Source organism: Corvus hawaiiensis, chromosome 4, assembly GCF_020740725.1.
Source record: "Corvus hawaiiensis isolate bCorHaw1 chromosome 4, bCorHaw1.pri.cur, whole genome shotgun sequence".
Lineage (NCBI taxonomy): Eukaryota > Metazoa > Chordata > Aves > Passeriformes > Corvidae > Corvus > Corvus hawaiiensis.
Window position 1 is genome coordinate 54,752,014 of NC_063216.1, and position 15,799 is coordinate 54,767,812.

General features: G+C 36.5%; 1 protein-coding gene across 3 annotated transcripts in view; it reads right to left on the minus strand.

The window, feature by feature from the left end:
- Window positions 1–940: 940 nt before the first annotated feature.
- The window catches only part of TFEC (transcription factor EC), an 89,566-nt gene continuing 74,707 nt past the window's right edge, over window positions 941–15,799 (minus strand). For all 3 annotated transcript variants that reach the window (XM_048302612.1, XM_048302611.1, XM_048302613.1), the window contains exons 6-8: window positions 12,086–12,161; window positions 3,776–3,923; window positions 941–2,866 (exon numbers count right to left, since the gene is read on the minus strand). In XM_048302612.1, coding sequence (XP_048158569.1) covers window positions 2,486–2,866; window positions 3,776–3,923; window positions 12,086–12,161 — 605 coding nt within the window. In that variant the 3' untranslated portion in view covers window positions 941–2,485. The remainder of the gene's footprint in view (window positions 2,867–3,775; window positions 3,924–12,085; window positions 12,162–15,799) is intronic.

The following is a 15,799-nucleotide window of genomic DNA, read 5'->3' on the forward strand; positions in this document are numbered from 1 at the left end:
AAAACACCAAAACAAAACAAAATACCAGAACCCTGTCTGTTGCTGTTATTTTTATCCATGAAGTGGGAGTGTATCAAAGCCCCTTCTAATGGTCAGGTCTGTTCTTACAGGTCAGTTTACATCCAAGTAGTTTGCACAGACTCATAGAAAACCTTGATATTCCTAAAAGCATAAATATTCTTGTGAAATAGGACACACCATCATCTTTCATAGCCATCTGGGTGTGATTTATTATCCAGCTGCTAATTTTCCAATTATGAAACTATCGTGACACTGTTGGGGTTGGTCAGGCACGTGCTGTGGCCTGAGAGGAACACAAACCTCACAAAGACTGTTAGGAGGGCCCAGGTACCAATAACAGAAGATGCAATAGTAAGAAATGATTGCTCTGGCTTTGGATAATATGTTTTTAAAAAATTAAAATATGCATGCAAACAGTAATCCACTTTAATCTCTTCTTACTGTTTCCAAACCTGTGACACTTCTGGAGTGAGGCAGGCTCAGTGATAGCAAAATTAATACACACTTTTGAAACATATTTTGAATCATTACAGAACTCCTGTAGTGGTTTCAGCTGGGGTAGAATTAATTTTCTTCACAGTGACTAGTATGGGGCTGTGTTTTGGATTTGTGCTGAACACAGTGTTGATAATAGCTGGTTTTGTTGTTGCTGAGCAGGGCTTACACAGAGACAAGGCCTTTTCTGCTTTTCATGCTGCCACACTGGCAAGGAAGTTGGGGATACATGGGAGGCTGGGAGGAGACACAGCTGGGACAGGTGACCCAAACCGACCCAGGGGACATTCCAGACATTCCATATGCTATGTATATAAAGTGGAGGGAAGAAGGAGGAAGAAGCAACATTTGGAGTGTTGGTGTTTGATTTCCCAAGTCACCACCATGTGATGGGGCTCTGCTCTCCTGGAGAAGGCTGAACACTTGCCTGCCCATGGGAACCAGTGACTTAATTCCTTGTTTTGCTTTGCTTGTGTGCACAGCTTTTGCTTTCCCTGTTAAACTGTCCTTATCTGAACCCATGAGTCTTCCAGGTTTTACTCTTCCAATTCTCTCCCCAACCTCTCTGGGCAGGCAGTGACCAAGAGGCTATGTGAGACTTGGTGGCTGCCTGGGGTTAAACCACAATGGCTCCCTAATGTGATCTTTTGGCTTTGATTGAAGAAGACCTATGAAGAACCTGTTCCAGTTTATTTTGCTGTGTTTTAATATTGCAATTAGAATGATTGCACTTAATGTTCTTCAGGGACATACATCACTCTCCAGAATTTCACTATGTATACAAGCAAGTTTTCCAAATGCCCCCTCCTAGCAAGCTAGTTATGAGAGCTAGTACCTCACATCAATGTTTCTGAGCATCCCCTTCGGTTTGACTAGTCTTCCTTTCCAGCTTTTCTGTAGTGAGTCCAAAGTCAAATTTCAAATTAAATCCTCATTGTTTAGAGTGTATGCAATGAGAATCTTATCATTTCCCTCTGCTTTCAAATGGATCAAAAGCACATGTATGGACAGAGTCCCTTTGGAAAAACCTCACTCTGCTGTCAAAGGATGCTGAAAGTGTCATCCAGCAGCCCGGTATTGTATCTCTGAATTCCAATTTCATCCACATAAGAAAGGACACAGTTTCAATATTCTTGGAATAAGCACCTGACATAGTACTGTTACAAGTACTGCTTGTTCTAAATTGTGCTAATTGTAACATGGAGTGTCTGTGCTGTCTTGTATATCCACACAGTCTTTCTGCTGCAATGCTGTATCTTTTTCTATCTGAGTTCATTTGAGTCACTGTTGCTATGTTAGTTTTCATTTTTCTTCTGTGTCATTAAAATATATATTAAAAAGAGTGTTCTTTTTCTACAAATGAAATTTTAAAAACTAATGACATTCCATGGAAAGCTTAATGGATTTTCTCCTTTTAAAGAGAAACCTACACTTCATGCTTACTTGTGTGAAAGCATTACCATTCTGGCTTTTTCAGATTTTAAAAACTGTAACATCTCTGCAGTTCCAAGCTTAAATAGTTCTCTCTTGCTTCACATTTTGTAGAATTTTTTGTTATAAAAAAATAAAAAAAATTAGCAAATTACTAAAACTCATATTTGCAGCAGAGAAAAGTGTAAGCAGATTGAAAAGAGTTTGAATACAGTTTTGCAACATAGGTATTCCTTTTGTGGTAACAGTTTTCTTAGTACTGTAAAAAGTCATGGAATGATAGTAAAAATATTCCCAGTGAAGAGAGATTTGTGCAAATGCCAGCTGTGAACAGATGGTGAATATGGGGCAGAGTGGTATGAGTTCATGTCCATTTATTTTCCTGTGAAGTAAGGGCTCATTGAAAACTTTGTCATGTAATAATTGATTTTCACAGTGTCTTTCCTTATAAGTATCTAAAATAAGAATAAACACCATGCTTACGTTCAACTCAGTCTTTTAACAAGTGGTTTAGAGAAGTATGAGACCCTTTCTGCTTTTATAAATCATCTCCATCATCTGTGCTAAAGCTGCTTCTCCTGCTGCTCTCCTTTGAGGCAGCTGGGGATGTGGAGGACAAGAGTGGGTCTGTTCCAAATGGTGACACTGTGTCATCCAATAAAATTTCCTCTAGACATTGTTCTTCTTTTAGAGCTGCGCTGAAGGACAAATCCGTGAAGTGTGAAAGTGGATCAGAAAAGCCTGTAGATCCATCGCAGACATCAGAATTTTGTCCATGTACCAGAGGCATTTGTTGAGAGTAGTCTACAGAGTTCTCCTCTGGATAAGACTGTTGCTTGATGACCTGTGCAGCTGAATCGACAGCAGTGAGTGAAGACATGATTGGAAGACCATGTGCACGTGCCTGGATCTCCAGTTCCTAGCATTTCAAAAAAAATTAATTAAACAATTTTAAAAGAGAAAACAGTCTCTTCAAAACAATTGCAGAAAATATACAAATCATGCATGAAAATTTATTATACCTGCTGCCCAGTTGTGAGATTAAATTTTAAAATATTAATTTTTTAATCTAAGAAAATTAGCCACTCAAGTGTTTTTACATCCCCTTCTGTCATTAAGCAACTATTCTACAGGAACAGAAGAGATAGGACAGCCTCTCTAAAACCACTGCATACTGAATCCAATGAAGGTAGCAGAAAAATGTTGCAACTTGATAGTTCATTATAAAACTGTTATCCAGAGAAACAGAAGATTCTTTACTTGATAATGCTTATGTTATACAGATATATGAGTAAATCAACATACATAAGGTGATCGATTTTATGTCTATCCAGCTATTTATCCATCCCATTTCCATAGGTGTGTGCCTATATTAGAATATTGCTTATCAAGCCATGAAGGGCTATATTCTGCCTCTTCATGTCAAAAGTAGATATAACATAATACCAGGGAGTGTAATGCATTAAACAGCTTGAAAGGGAAAATTAAAATACTGAGGGAACTTTGTGGCCAGTATTGATTTTTGGCTGCAGGAATATACTTATTTCCTTTTGTTTTGTCTTTCTTTGTTTCTAACACATGCATAATGAAACTGTTTGTACAAATACTTATTACTTTTCCACAAATTACTTTATGTAAGGTATAATTATCAAAGAAATTTCCTAGAAATCTAAAGAATACCCCCTCCCCAATATACACAGAAATAAACAGGAAAAGTAAATTTATTTTTAATAAATGTCATTTGAGAAAAAATTATATAGATTAACAAAATTTGATGAGGGATAAGTTCTGAGAAAGCTTTGTAGTTCGTGGCAACATTTATACAAACCTGAATTCGGAGTAGAAGTCTTCTGTTAGCGTGCTCTAATTTCTTCTGCCTGTGTTCTAATTCTCTGGCTCTCTGTTGTTCTTTTTGTAGCCACTTGATGTACTCCACCGATGCTTTTAAAATAGTTCCTTTGTTCCAGCGCATATCACTGCAGAATGTAGAGATAACCTTTTCACAATTGTGCATGTCAGCAGAATTCATAAGAACTTACAAAATCCTTTACATTAATATGAAATAATGATTTACATGACTATTATTCACTCTTAGATATTATTGCTTCTGAATGGAAATTTTAATAGAATAGTTAAGAAGCCCTTATATAGTAAAATTAATCCCAGAATGAAAATAAGTGTCAAAAGAAAGTAATAAAGTGACTTTTTGTGGGAGAGCTAAATGCAATATCATGATTCTACCATTACAGTTTTTATATTTTTAGTGAAAATTGCTTTTATTATTAACTCTAAGATTAAAATCTATGTGCAGTATTTCTGCATTAATGAACTAGGAAACATACATTACTGAGGACTTAAGCCTAAATTTTTAAAGATCATTTTGAATATACTACTCCTTTTACCTGACTTACTAATGAGGTTGCTTTTATGCTTGCAGAGAAAAAAATGATCTGTGCTGAATGCCACTCCTCAGTGATGACAGATCAGAAAAATCACACTTTCATAACCATCATGACTAGGGAATGACAAAAATCATGTTCAAAAATCTTGAAACAATATAAAAACCAAGTTAAAATTTACAGCTACATGCAGACCCCAAGTCAAAATAAAAGCTTTGCAAAAAAAATCGGATTAAATCTGCCCATCATTCAGGAAATCATGGTTTGACCTCCAGCTTACAAGCGGCCTTACTAGCAACAAAACACTTGTTCAAATGAATCTGTCCAAAGACTTTCATGTACCCATTTATCAACTTTTCATGTATTCCTTTAAGTAAGGTCTTGGAACAAGAATGAATTTTGTTTCAAATGTTTAATTTCTAATAAATTTCAGTATTTTATGATACAGGATGGGTTCACTGCATTAAATATACCGATATTTGGCTTTATCCAAAATATTCACTTCACTGCAAGATTGCTTAGGCTGAGCAGAAGGTTGGCAGAGCTTCTGGTCCCATAACACAACCCTGAGAAAGAAAAGCTATTTAAACGGGTAAGAATCTGATGTTGGGAGGGACAAGCATTTTTTCAATACCTATTCCAAAAACATGTATTTGCACACTGCCATTTTTGGAGCCAAAAGAAATATAAATTATACTCCAGGCTATTATCACTTTGTTCATATCTCCATAAAATTCATCACTAAGATTCACAGAATCATAGAATATGCCGAGTTGGAAAGCACCCATCAGGATTAGTAAGTCCAACTCCTGGCTCTGCACAGGACGCCTCAAGAATCACACCATGTGCCTAAGAGCATTGTCCAAACACTTCTTGAACTCTGTCAGCCTTGGTGCTGTGACCACTTCCCTAGAGAGCCTGTTTCCAGGGCTCAACTACCCACTGGGTGAAAACCTTTTCCTGATATCCAACCTGAACCTCCCCCAACTCAGTCTCATGTCATTTCCTTGAGTCCTGCCACTGGTCACACGAGTGAAGAGATTGGTCCCTTCCCCTCCAGTTCCCCTCATGAGGCTAAGCACCATCAGATATTTCTGCAGTTATTTTTCTTCTGAATGTATAGTGAAAAAACCAGGCAGGTACAGGATTTAGGGACCTAGACCACCCAGCTTTTCCTGATGCTTTACTAGGCATAAAACCTTATGGAGCTGATAACTTTAAGACACTAAGAAGAATACATAAAATTATTTGTGATAAAGCATCACAGTGTTTAACCATACTGTAGAATTCAGAAAATTTGCTAGAGATTTGAGGGTAACATTTTTTTGATCCAAGAGTGCTCAAATGCAAATGTCTGTTCTCTCTGGGCAGCACACAAATTGTGGAGCTTCCCTCCTCTCTACGCTGCAGGCCAGGAATCCAGAGCTTTTGGGATTAGAAAGTGAGGAGGTCAGAGAGAAAATAATTGTTGTCTACAACCCTACTGTCTACAAAGCCAAAACATAATTGGGTATGTATTCTGATTTAGACATTGGCTGGCCAAAAAAGCCAGAACAGAGGTGGGACTGGGAGCCAAGAGAAGAATACATCTCCCTCATCATGGCTGAATCATCTCTTGGAAGCTCCTCTGCCTTCTCCTTCCTGTCCCTGTACTTCTTGACCAGGTGGGAGGACAGAACAGTTTCCTGCCAGCATCCCATGGGCTCCCTCCTAGGAGAGGACTTTCTCCTCTCAAGTGCTTTACCTATGTTCAAACTGTAAAGGTTAAGGAAGATTTCTGTATGCATAATGCATTGTTTCTGGGCAAATCTTTGACTGCCATCACCATGTAGAAGTTTAATTTTCTTCAGACCTCTTTGGAAAGTTAGGTAAAATACTGAGAGGTCCCTGTTTATGACTAAATTGCAGTGGAGTTTGAAAGGCAGTAAAGTGTCTGTCTGCCTATGCTACAGCACTCATGAATAAAGAAGCTAAATAAAATAAATAAAGTTAGAAGGACAGAAACTTCTCAAACTGGGATTCTCCACTCCCATCTTGGATATGAGCTATATGTGCTATATGGAGAAACACAATCCTGCTCAACAAGGAGGTTAGTGTCTAATAAGTACTAAACACAAAACTAAGACAGGTTTGAGCTGATGGTCAGAACCTAAAGATATAGCACTATGAAATTAGAAACAAATCCATAGCTGGAAAAATTGAAATAATTGAAGAAATGTAACAACAGCAGGAAAATTTGAATGTATCACATATTTAGAAAACATTTCATAGTGTTTTCACAAAAAATTTCATGTCAGTTATGAAATTTTATGAATTCAAAATCAGAAAAAATTATTTTTGGTTGATTTTTCTGATTGACATATGAGTAAGTCATACATTCATGACTGTATTTGGAATATTTTTTGATGAAATTAATTCATGTTGCACTTAATTGTTACACTTTATATCACCTTGTGATATGGCTTACTTTTAGTTCCTGTTTCCTTGATAGTTTTAGTTTTTATTTTATGGTAATGATTTTTTTTCATTGTTTTAAATAAATCTTCACTGGAAGATTAATTGCTGGATTTAAACTGCAAGAGAGATGGACCTGGTCAGCTTCTGCATGAGATACATAGGGATAGATATCTCTCGTGGCAATATTTACAGATCTGAGAGGCAAAACTGTAATGAAGAACTAGGATAAAAATGCAGTGGTCACTATTATTATTCAAGAGACTGTTCTTTAAGCAGTGTACACGTGTGTATGTGTGTGTGTCTGTGCTTATGTGTGTGTCCCCCATGTTGCTTCTACATCTCTTCTCATATGTACATATACTGGTTAGTGTCTTATTAAATGAGGAATATTGAAGTTAAACCTTCCAGTGTCTGAAGGCAACACAGCAAAGGAACAGCTGGTGACCTTAGAAGTCAATGTGTATTTCACTTTGTGTGCCTCTTTACCAGGATGTAAAGAAAATACTGAAGGTGTCTGTGCTGATTATGCATCACAGGCATTCTTCATTCATTCTAGCCCAGAGCACCACACAGCAGTCACAGGACAGTGCTGTGGAGCAACAGAGGCTCTATGCAGATGTGCAGAGCGGCAATGCAACTGGTGAGGATGCAGGCAAATTTGGGCTGGTAAAGGTGAGATTCCTGCATAGCAATAGTATGAAGTGCATCTAGCTCTGCATATCAGGCAGGCAAGAAGATTCGTCTATGATGGGAAGAAAAAACCTCAGCATTTGAAAATGGATTAACTCAAAGCACGACAAGTGCATAAGAAGAACTCAGAAATTCTCCAATAAGTTATTGGGTTTCTGTTGTTTCTCTGAAAACAATGGTTTCTAAATTGGTTGTAAATAAAACTATCTCAGAAGTTATAAACATGTCACTAGGAACTTGTAGTTTTTGCTTTTTAGAGATATATAGATTGTGCTTATATATAATAGAGATAAAAATTACAATGAAAAGGCCTACAAACCCATTTGAGAAACCTTAAAAATTCAGGAATCGCTGGCAGTCGTTACTCATATAATTGGAAACTTCTTTATAAAAACAGACAAAATACTTGCATTTTTAACTGTTTTGATCCTACAAACTTAGATATAGATCTACTGATCTTCAGATATGGCAGGAATTCTTTTCTCCACTTTGATCTTTCAGTTCTATTAATTTGATTCTTGTTTGGCCTTTTTTTTTTTTTTTTTTTTTTGGTTTGGCTTTTGTTTTCCTTAGTCTTGATTTTTATTAAATGCATGTATGGCACCATCCTGTAAATACTGAAATACATGGGAAATTCTACATCCAAACCAAGTCATTTGAGAGCAGTAAGACATTTTTCAGGTCTGGTCATCAGAAATGGCCTCTGCAAAGAATTACTTCTTTGTTCCTGTGTGTCCATATGGTAAAGTAATTTGAACTTTTTAGCAACTACAGATGTGTTAGTGAGTTTAATTAACAGAGGTCTACCAAAAATAACAAGATTCACATACAAATTAAAAAAAAATAAGTGAAAAACATGTTTTATTAGTCTCTGCATCCTGTCTCCTCCTAACTTTAACACCTGAATTTCTCTACAAAACTCAAATGCCCAGAACAAAACATATAACTCTCATCAAGTTAAGTTTCCCATTTTGGAGAAACGAAACATAGAAAGAGACTGATCTTCATCTCATTTCCATTAATTTAACTTTATTGAAGTCAAAGGATCTTTACTAGTTTACAGAAGTTGAACTCCTGTAGGAAGGATAAGAGCATCTGGTCATCTAAGATTAGATCTAATTAACAAAAGCAGTGTTTGAGAGAGTGTGATAGTTACAGAGCTTGCCAGAGACAGGTCAGTTACTAGTAACAAATGCATTTGCAAAGCTGAAACTGTGTTTGCAGACCAGCTCTTTCCCTGTTTCTTAGAAATTAAAGAAATTTGCTCAAAGAAATAGTTAGAAGGACTTTGTACTTGTTTTGAGGACTTGCACAATTTTGAATTGTATTATTCTGAAAGAGGCAGCAAGTTTCCACTTTATAATAGCACGAGTGTACACAAGGTTTTCCTTTGCAAGAAATGTGTCTGTGCTGGCTGCTAGAGGGTCTGACCACAGACACTAGAGAGGTCAGGCACAGGTAGATGCAGAGAGCAGAAAGGAGAGAGTGAGAACAAGCCGCTGCTTCTGCCCAAATTCTCAGCAGTTCTCTCAACATCCCATTTCTGTAATATGACTAGAATTCCTGAAGGAAGGGGCTTTTTCTTGTTTAGCTTCCTGGCAATTCAAGTCCAACTACATTAAACTGTTCTTGTGTAGGCATTCCCAGGCTCCATCACAAAAAGAAATCCTGTTAACCATGTAAAAGGTGGATTCAGAAAGGTTGAACACAAGTGGAAAGGTGGGTATAATTAAAGGAGCAGGTTATGAGATTTTCAGCAAAATACGACAGAGTATTTTTGGCATTTTTAAAATTCTATTTTTGAATTATTCTGTAAAACTGATTTGCATTTCTGAATCATCTAGCACTTGGATATCTAAGCATTGAAGATTAAACAAAAGAGTCATAGTTCTTTGTAACTTATCTTCATTTTCTAATGCTGATGAAGTGAACTTAGAACACCCATTCATTTATGTAATGTAATCCACACTTTTCATCATTAAATTAGAAAAAAAAAAAATACATGGAAAGAATAGGGGTTTAATCCAGTCAAAAGAAAGTCCCTGTGGAAGCTCTGCAGGAGCCAAACAAGTTCACTACATAACTAACAAAACAAAAGTGAAATAAAAACCCCACACAGCACTTCTAAGAAATATAAATCACAAAAGGTTTCCAAGTGGCACAAAAAATGTCCTTTTCTATTTCTGATTCTGAATGTAATCTTCTTGAAGCAAGCCATCTGGGACAGGCATGCTAACCACAATGGCTTAGTTATAGTAGTATTTGCTCTTCAATGCAGAGGCTGATTTTCTTCACCGTCCTTAGTCTAAGTATCAGTAAGCTTTCTCCTTTTACAGCTAAGTTTCCACTATAAGAAGAATCTTCTAAAGTCAATATGAGGCAAAAATGCTATGTGTGATAAAATGTTACAGATGAAGTATTGTAAGCCATGATAAATATCTTTCTTTCAAAGGAGAGGGGGCAGATTGGGGGCACAGTAAGCTGTTATGAAGTAAAAAGCAAGAACTGCAAGATAGAATAAAGATACTGAGTTATGATTTGGCAAAACAAGACCATACCAAAAAGTAATAATAATTTTGATCTACTAAGCCAACAAAACATGTTCAAATTAGTCTATTTCCACCTAAAAATACAAATACAAAAAAAAAGGTGCTTACACTTCTTTGAATAAATTTATCCTTGCACTAAGCTATAGCAAAATCATCTTGCAATCTGCTTTTTCAAAAGCCCTGCACATTCTGGTGCCTTTTTTTTCTTAGCACCAATTTAAAAGCTTTTCAGTAGGCCTGCTTTCCAAAGGAGTACTGATTATCAGCCTTTTGAAGACAGCAGTCTTCAGAATGTGAGATACTTAAGTTCACCTTGTGCTTTTGTAAACATAAACCACTCTGGGTCTGGTCACGCTGCTGAGCTCAGTCATGGGTTTGCAAACTAAAACAAGTAAAGGCAATGACTTCAAAATCTATACCTGAAACTTTTTCATCAGGCAGCAACACCAAGATCTGAGGATAAAGTCCACCATCCGCTTACTGGAGCAAAACTGCAGGTCCAGGTAAATAATTTTAAGAATAGCTTAAATGATTGCTCTAGATATTACAGTTTTGATTAAGTTCACAACGTAAGCCTGAATCCAGACCAAAACATACAAGTGAAACACCTATATAGGCAATCAAAAAGTGCAACTGGAATTTGTACCCCATGCCCATCTCTAATTGCAGTGTAACCTATTTCTATTTTTGCTTTATAGCTGCAAACCAACAGTGCCATCCACTGTTTTTCTGAGAAATCTTTCAATTACTTGCCCAAACAGTATTGGATACTGAAACATGCACCAGCAAAATTAAAACACTTGTATCACTTTCTGCTTGCAACAAATCACATGGCCAAAACTTTATTTAGGTATTTAAAGTGCTTTTTATTTTAACTCAGCTGTAACACCTAATTCCATATTAATAATAAAAACATGCCCATTTACCCAATATTTTGTGAATGCTTATAGAAGGAGCTGAGTTTGTGAATTCTCTAAATGGATGCAGTATGTTAACTTTCTCTCTGGTGACTTCACTCCAAGTAAAGCCAACCTTGTACTTATGTAAGTCTCACACAGTTTTATATTGTTGCAGAAATCCTTAATGTAAGCAAATTTTCTTAATCCTAAGGTAAAAAAAGCTGAAATATCAATAGGTGTTTTCATTTGAAGTATCATGCAAGTCTGTATGCAAATGATGCAAATGATAAAGACAAAATCTGTATAATCAACTTTATGCAAGTGACAATCATACTGGTATATTGTCTTAAGTTTTCCCTGAGTGACAAGAGAAATCTAAGGCTAAAGTTCAGCATTAAAAATCACTCTGAATTGTTATTACTAATCCTGCAATGGGCTTTTCTACAAGGCAGTTTCCTTCCTGTTGATGACAAATATAAGCTTTAAGGGAATGCGCACATAGTTCAAGCAATATGCATTTTGTGTTTCTTTAAGTATATGCATTAGTATAAAATGATATTATTATAGCAATTATAGCAATTATTACTTTTATCCTTGCATTTTAGGACTTGTGCTTTCCCTGCACTGAGTTGAGGACTTCTGAAAAATGCTCAGTCTACAGACTCTTAAATTGTTTTTTTTTTCCTTTAGTCAAAGGGCAGACAGTGACAATGTAAATTTTGTGTTATCCCACTAGAGGGCCATGGCAAGAGCTGAAAGCATCACTACTTCCTTCTCCAGAGACACCACACAATTGTGCTCAGGGACAGAGAGATGGACTTTCTGTTGTTTGGCTTATCTTTTCCTTTTTTCTTCTTTTTCCTTTTGTTTGGGTTTACTTTTTTTGTTTGTTTTCCCTTGAAGTGGTAGTCTCTCTTAAACACCCTGAAATTGCTTTCATATTATTATGTTTTCACATAAGTTTTTCCAAGGCACTAAAAATCTGTCAAAGGTTTGCTACTTCAACAGCCTGATCTGAGCCAGTGACCTGTCATAGAAGAATTTTGTATCCCATTACTTAATCTTATAGCCAGTATATGCAACTGTCTCTTTTCTCCTGTATTTATACTGTAAATATTATTATAGGAAAGACAGTTGAACTCACGGGTCATTAGACTTGGGGATGAGTGTGCCAAGCTCCTTGATTCGGTAATTAATATTATACCTTCTTCTTCTCTCAACTGTTAAAAAGAAACGGTTACTATTTTTATGGTGAAATATTTTTGGAGAAATTCAACATAAAACGTTTTAATTAGTTAAAAACAAGTTAGTCAATATACAGAAAATGTCTTCCTCAAATAGCAGTCCCAACATGAGCTCCTACTCTGTCTCTGACTTATTCTCCAGACAAACTCCATGATTAGTACCTTCTGTATCTTACCTTACCTATAGGTTTTTCCCCAATTTAAAATTAGATTTCCAGAGAATAAATAGTCACATATTGTCTAAATGTGAGTTAACACTTCTTTTTTACTGATGTTAATATATTCTTTCTCTACCATGCTCCCACAGAACAGAGATTTCAGCTTAGTGGAGTTTTGCTGGTGACTTCAACAGGGATACAAGACAATTCATTCAGCAGTTGATATTTTGGCAGAATTGCTGTTACAGAACACAGGTAACAGCTTTATTATCCCTTATTTATAATTACTAGCATTTAAAACCACAGAGAGCACATGATTACAACCATATCCTGTCATGGAAACAGAGCAAGATTATGTCCCAGTAACACTTTGTCCCCAGTACGTCTGTTTCCTTTGGTGACAGACAGCACAAACATATTTACGATAATTTTTAAAGCAGAGAGAAAACTAAAAAAAACCCCATGGTTTAAACAATGAAATCTATTTTCTGGATTTAAATTTATGCTTCTCCTAAGACAAGCTATGTAGGTTATCTTTGTTTACGTTGTGGTTTAGTTAGAAGGAAAAAAGAGAAAATAAATGTCTTCAAATTAGTACCCCCTCTCTGTGCTCTCAGTTCACTTTACCAGCATTGTACTGGTATCCAGTCTGGTGTATGTGATCCTTCAGAAACTTTACATTTTCTTAGTGGATAGGTGCAGAGGACATCTCATTGGTTTGGGGAATTAATGGTATATAATTTTGACACAGAAAGTGTTTTTAGTGAGAATGTAGTCCCACTGGGGTACTGCTGGCTATCAGAGACTGGTGTTCTACTGGTGTGAACTCATGCTTTTGTCCACTCCCTCCACTTTAACTCAATCCAAATCTTGCTGAATAAGCAGGAGTCAGCTTTGGTCCATCACTAACATCACACTGAGCTCTTTCTCTTCGCCTTCGCATCTTGGAAGACCTTACCTTGGGCTCAATATGCTAAGGCCACTGTTCTCTGTCAGACCAGCCCTGGCCAGCCTAGAACATGGGCAGAATGGATACATGTTCCAAGTTTGGAGATGTTCACTTTAAGTCTAATGTCCTAATTTTGAATGTTAATACAAAAAGGTTGGTAGAGCTAAGTTGTAAGTGTTCAGCCAAGGGCATCCTGGTGGGTCTTCCAAGGCTGACTTAAATATTCTCAGTCATATGAGCATGTTGCTTTCAGTCTCAGCCCCACCACCTGGATCACTTTTAGTCTTCTTCTTCCTGTGTATAAAAGTGTTTTCTTCCAGTCTGTGTAGGCTCCTAGGTTTATGCAGCAGTCAGTTACTTCTTCCCTAGCAGATTCAAGCTCTGGGAACAACCTGAGTGTTTTCATTTACTCTGATTAAGTACTCTACCTTGGTGGGATGTATTATCTTGTCTTGCTTTCTATAGAAACAGGAATTTCACTCAACAAATTAAAACATCTCAGATTTTTTTCATCATGATTCACATATTCAGAAGACGGGGTTATAATCCTCCTAAGTGTACTGCTTAGTGAGCCCCCACATCCCATTGGAATGAATGTGCAGGATCTTGTAGGAGAGCAGTGTACAAAAACACATAGCAACTGAAAAATTTAAAAGATATATTTCAGTTGTGTTGGCAAAATTATGGCATGGCAAACAAAATTGAAGAATGTGCTTAACTGTACTGTCCTACAGCATAATAGCTGTTGTTTAATCAATATTTATATTGTGGAAAACTCTGTAAGACATTCATCAAAAAGCAGTCAACTAAGCATTTGCTATGAAGACAAAGAAAAAATTATGTGGATGCTTACAGAATTCTTTTTTCTTTGTATTTTTCTTTTTCCTGAAAAGAAACTTCCATTGGTTGTGTTAATGAGTTAGGGGGGATATTTTTAAGCTTGGAAACATGTTTCAACAGAACTTTCCTGATGTATGTCTGTAACCTTTCCAGAGATATCCTGAGTTATCAGTAATATGTCAAGCATCAAATATAAACATAAGACAAATCAGAAAATGATTTTTCAAACTGCGTGGACAGGATGATGACATAACCCCAGGATGAAGAAAAAAACCCTAAAGTCAAAAAAAATTAAATAATGTTTTAAACTCTGCTACATGAAGGGGTTCCATTTCTTAAATCTAAATCCCTTTTCATGGTTTCATCCAATATACAACCTTTCAAAAGGAACTTTTTTCAGTACTTTCATTCCTTCTTGTTATGAGAATGTACAAGAACATTTCTGTAAAATTTAGACCTTAATTTGACCTGCAAATTGAATTTTTGTATGATTCCAATCAACTTCCAAAAACTGATTTTTCAGACCATCACTAAGAAACCTGATCCTCATAAAAGAGTAAATCACACAGATAAAGCCTTTATAGGCAATGCATTATTATGACCAAGCCTTTAGATAGTAGAGCTATCTCCAGAGAGACTTTGAGCTCTGTAGTATACACCTGGAGCTAAGCCAAAACAGATGCTGCCTGTCTGCAGTGGGATCTTTATGGTCTTCAGTTTAGTTGCCAGTGGTGAGGGAAAATTCTCAGACATTTCTTCTGTGATCAGGAAGGACTCTGATAAACCAAAGCAAACAATGGAGGCAATAGTAAGGCCTGCCATTCCTGATGTACATATGAGCCTCTCTTTCCCCTTGTAGCTCCAGATAACTCCTACCCACCCCCTTTCCCATCCAGCAAAACTCCCCATTTCTGCCCTAACAAGACAGACAGCAGCTGCATTGGCATTTCAGAGATTACGTGCTAGCAACATGTCTAAGAATCTTCATGGTCTGTCTGTAATCCACAAAAAAATCACAGACGAACATAAGGATGACTTCTGGAAATTCTGAGTAGCAGAAGATTGTCCACAGTCATTGCTAGCACATTGTGCCAGTGGATGTATACTTTTGGGTGTGTAATTTCATGCAAAGAAAGCCATAAACCCCTCTATGGAATACTGGAATATCCAGAGAAGCAAGATAGAAATAAGAGAATAAAGATACAAAATAGTGGCTATTAACTAATTACCAATTTAGTTTTAAATTCATAGAATCATAGAGTATCTCAAGTTGTAAGTGATTCATAAGAATCATTGAATCCAACTCCCATACTATTTCTGTTGGAAGAACTGCAAAGGAGAACTTGGAAGTGTACCTGCTGTACTCAACACTTTCCAAAAAGAATCTTCAGGCTTTTTGTTTCAAATTATGCTTTAGAGGGAAAAATTGTGTAATTTTATAGGCAATCTTCTTCCAGTAATGAAACAGATTTTTTTCTATTCTATATAAACCAAAATGGTTTTTTTTATTTTTATAAGTCTAATACTTAGACATTGAACTATGAATTTCACTATGTTCCAAGACTATTTATGTTCCAAGACTATTCTTCTAGAACCAACATGCCATCTGTACATAGCTGCACTGCTGTCCATAATGGAAACAGAACTGTATATCAGGTGACAGAGGT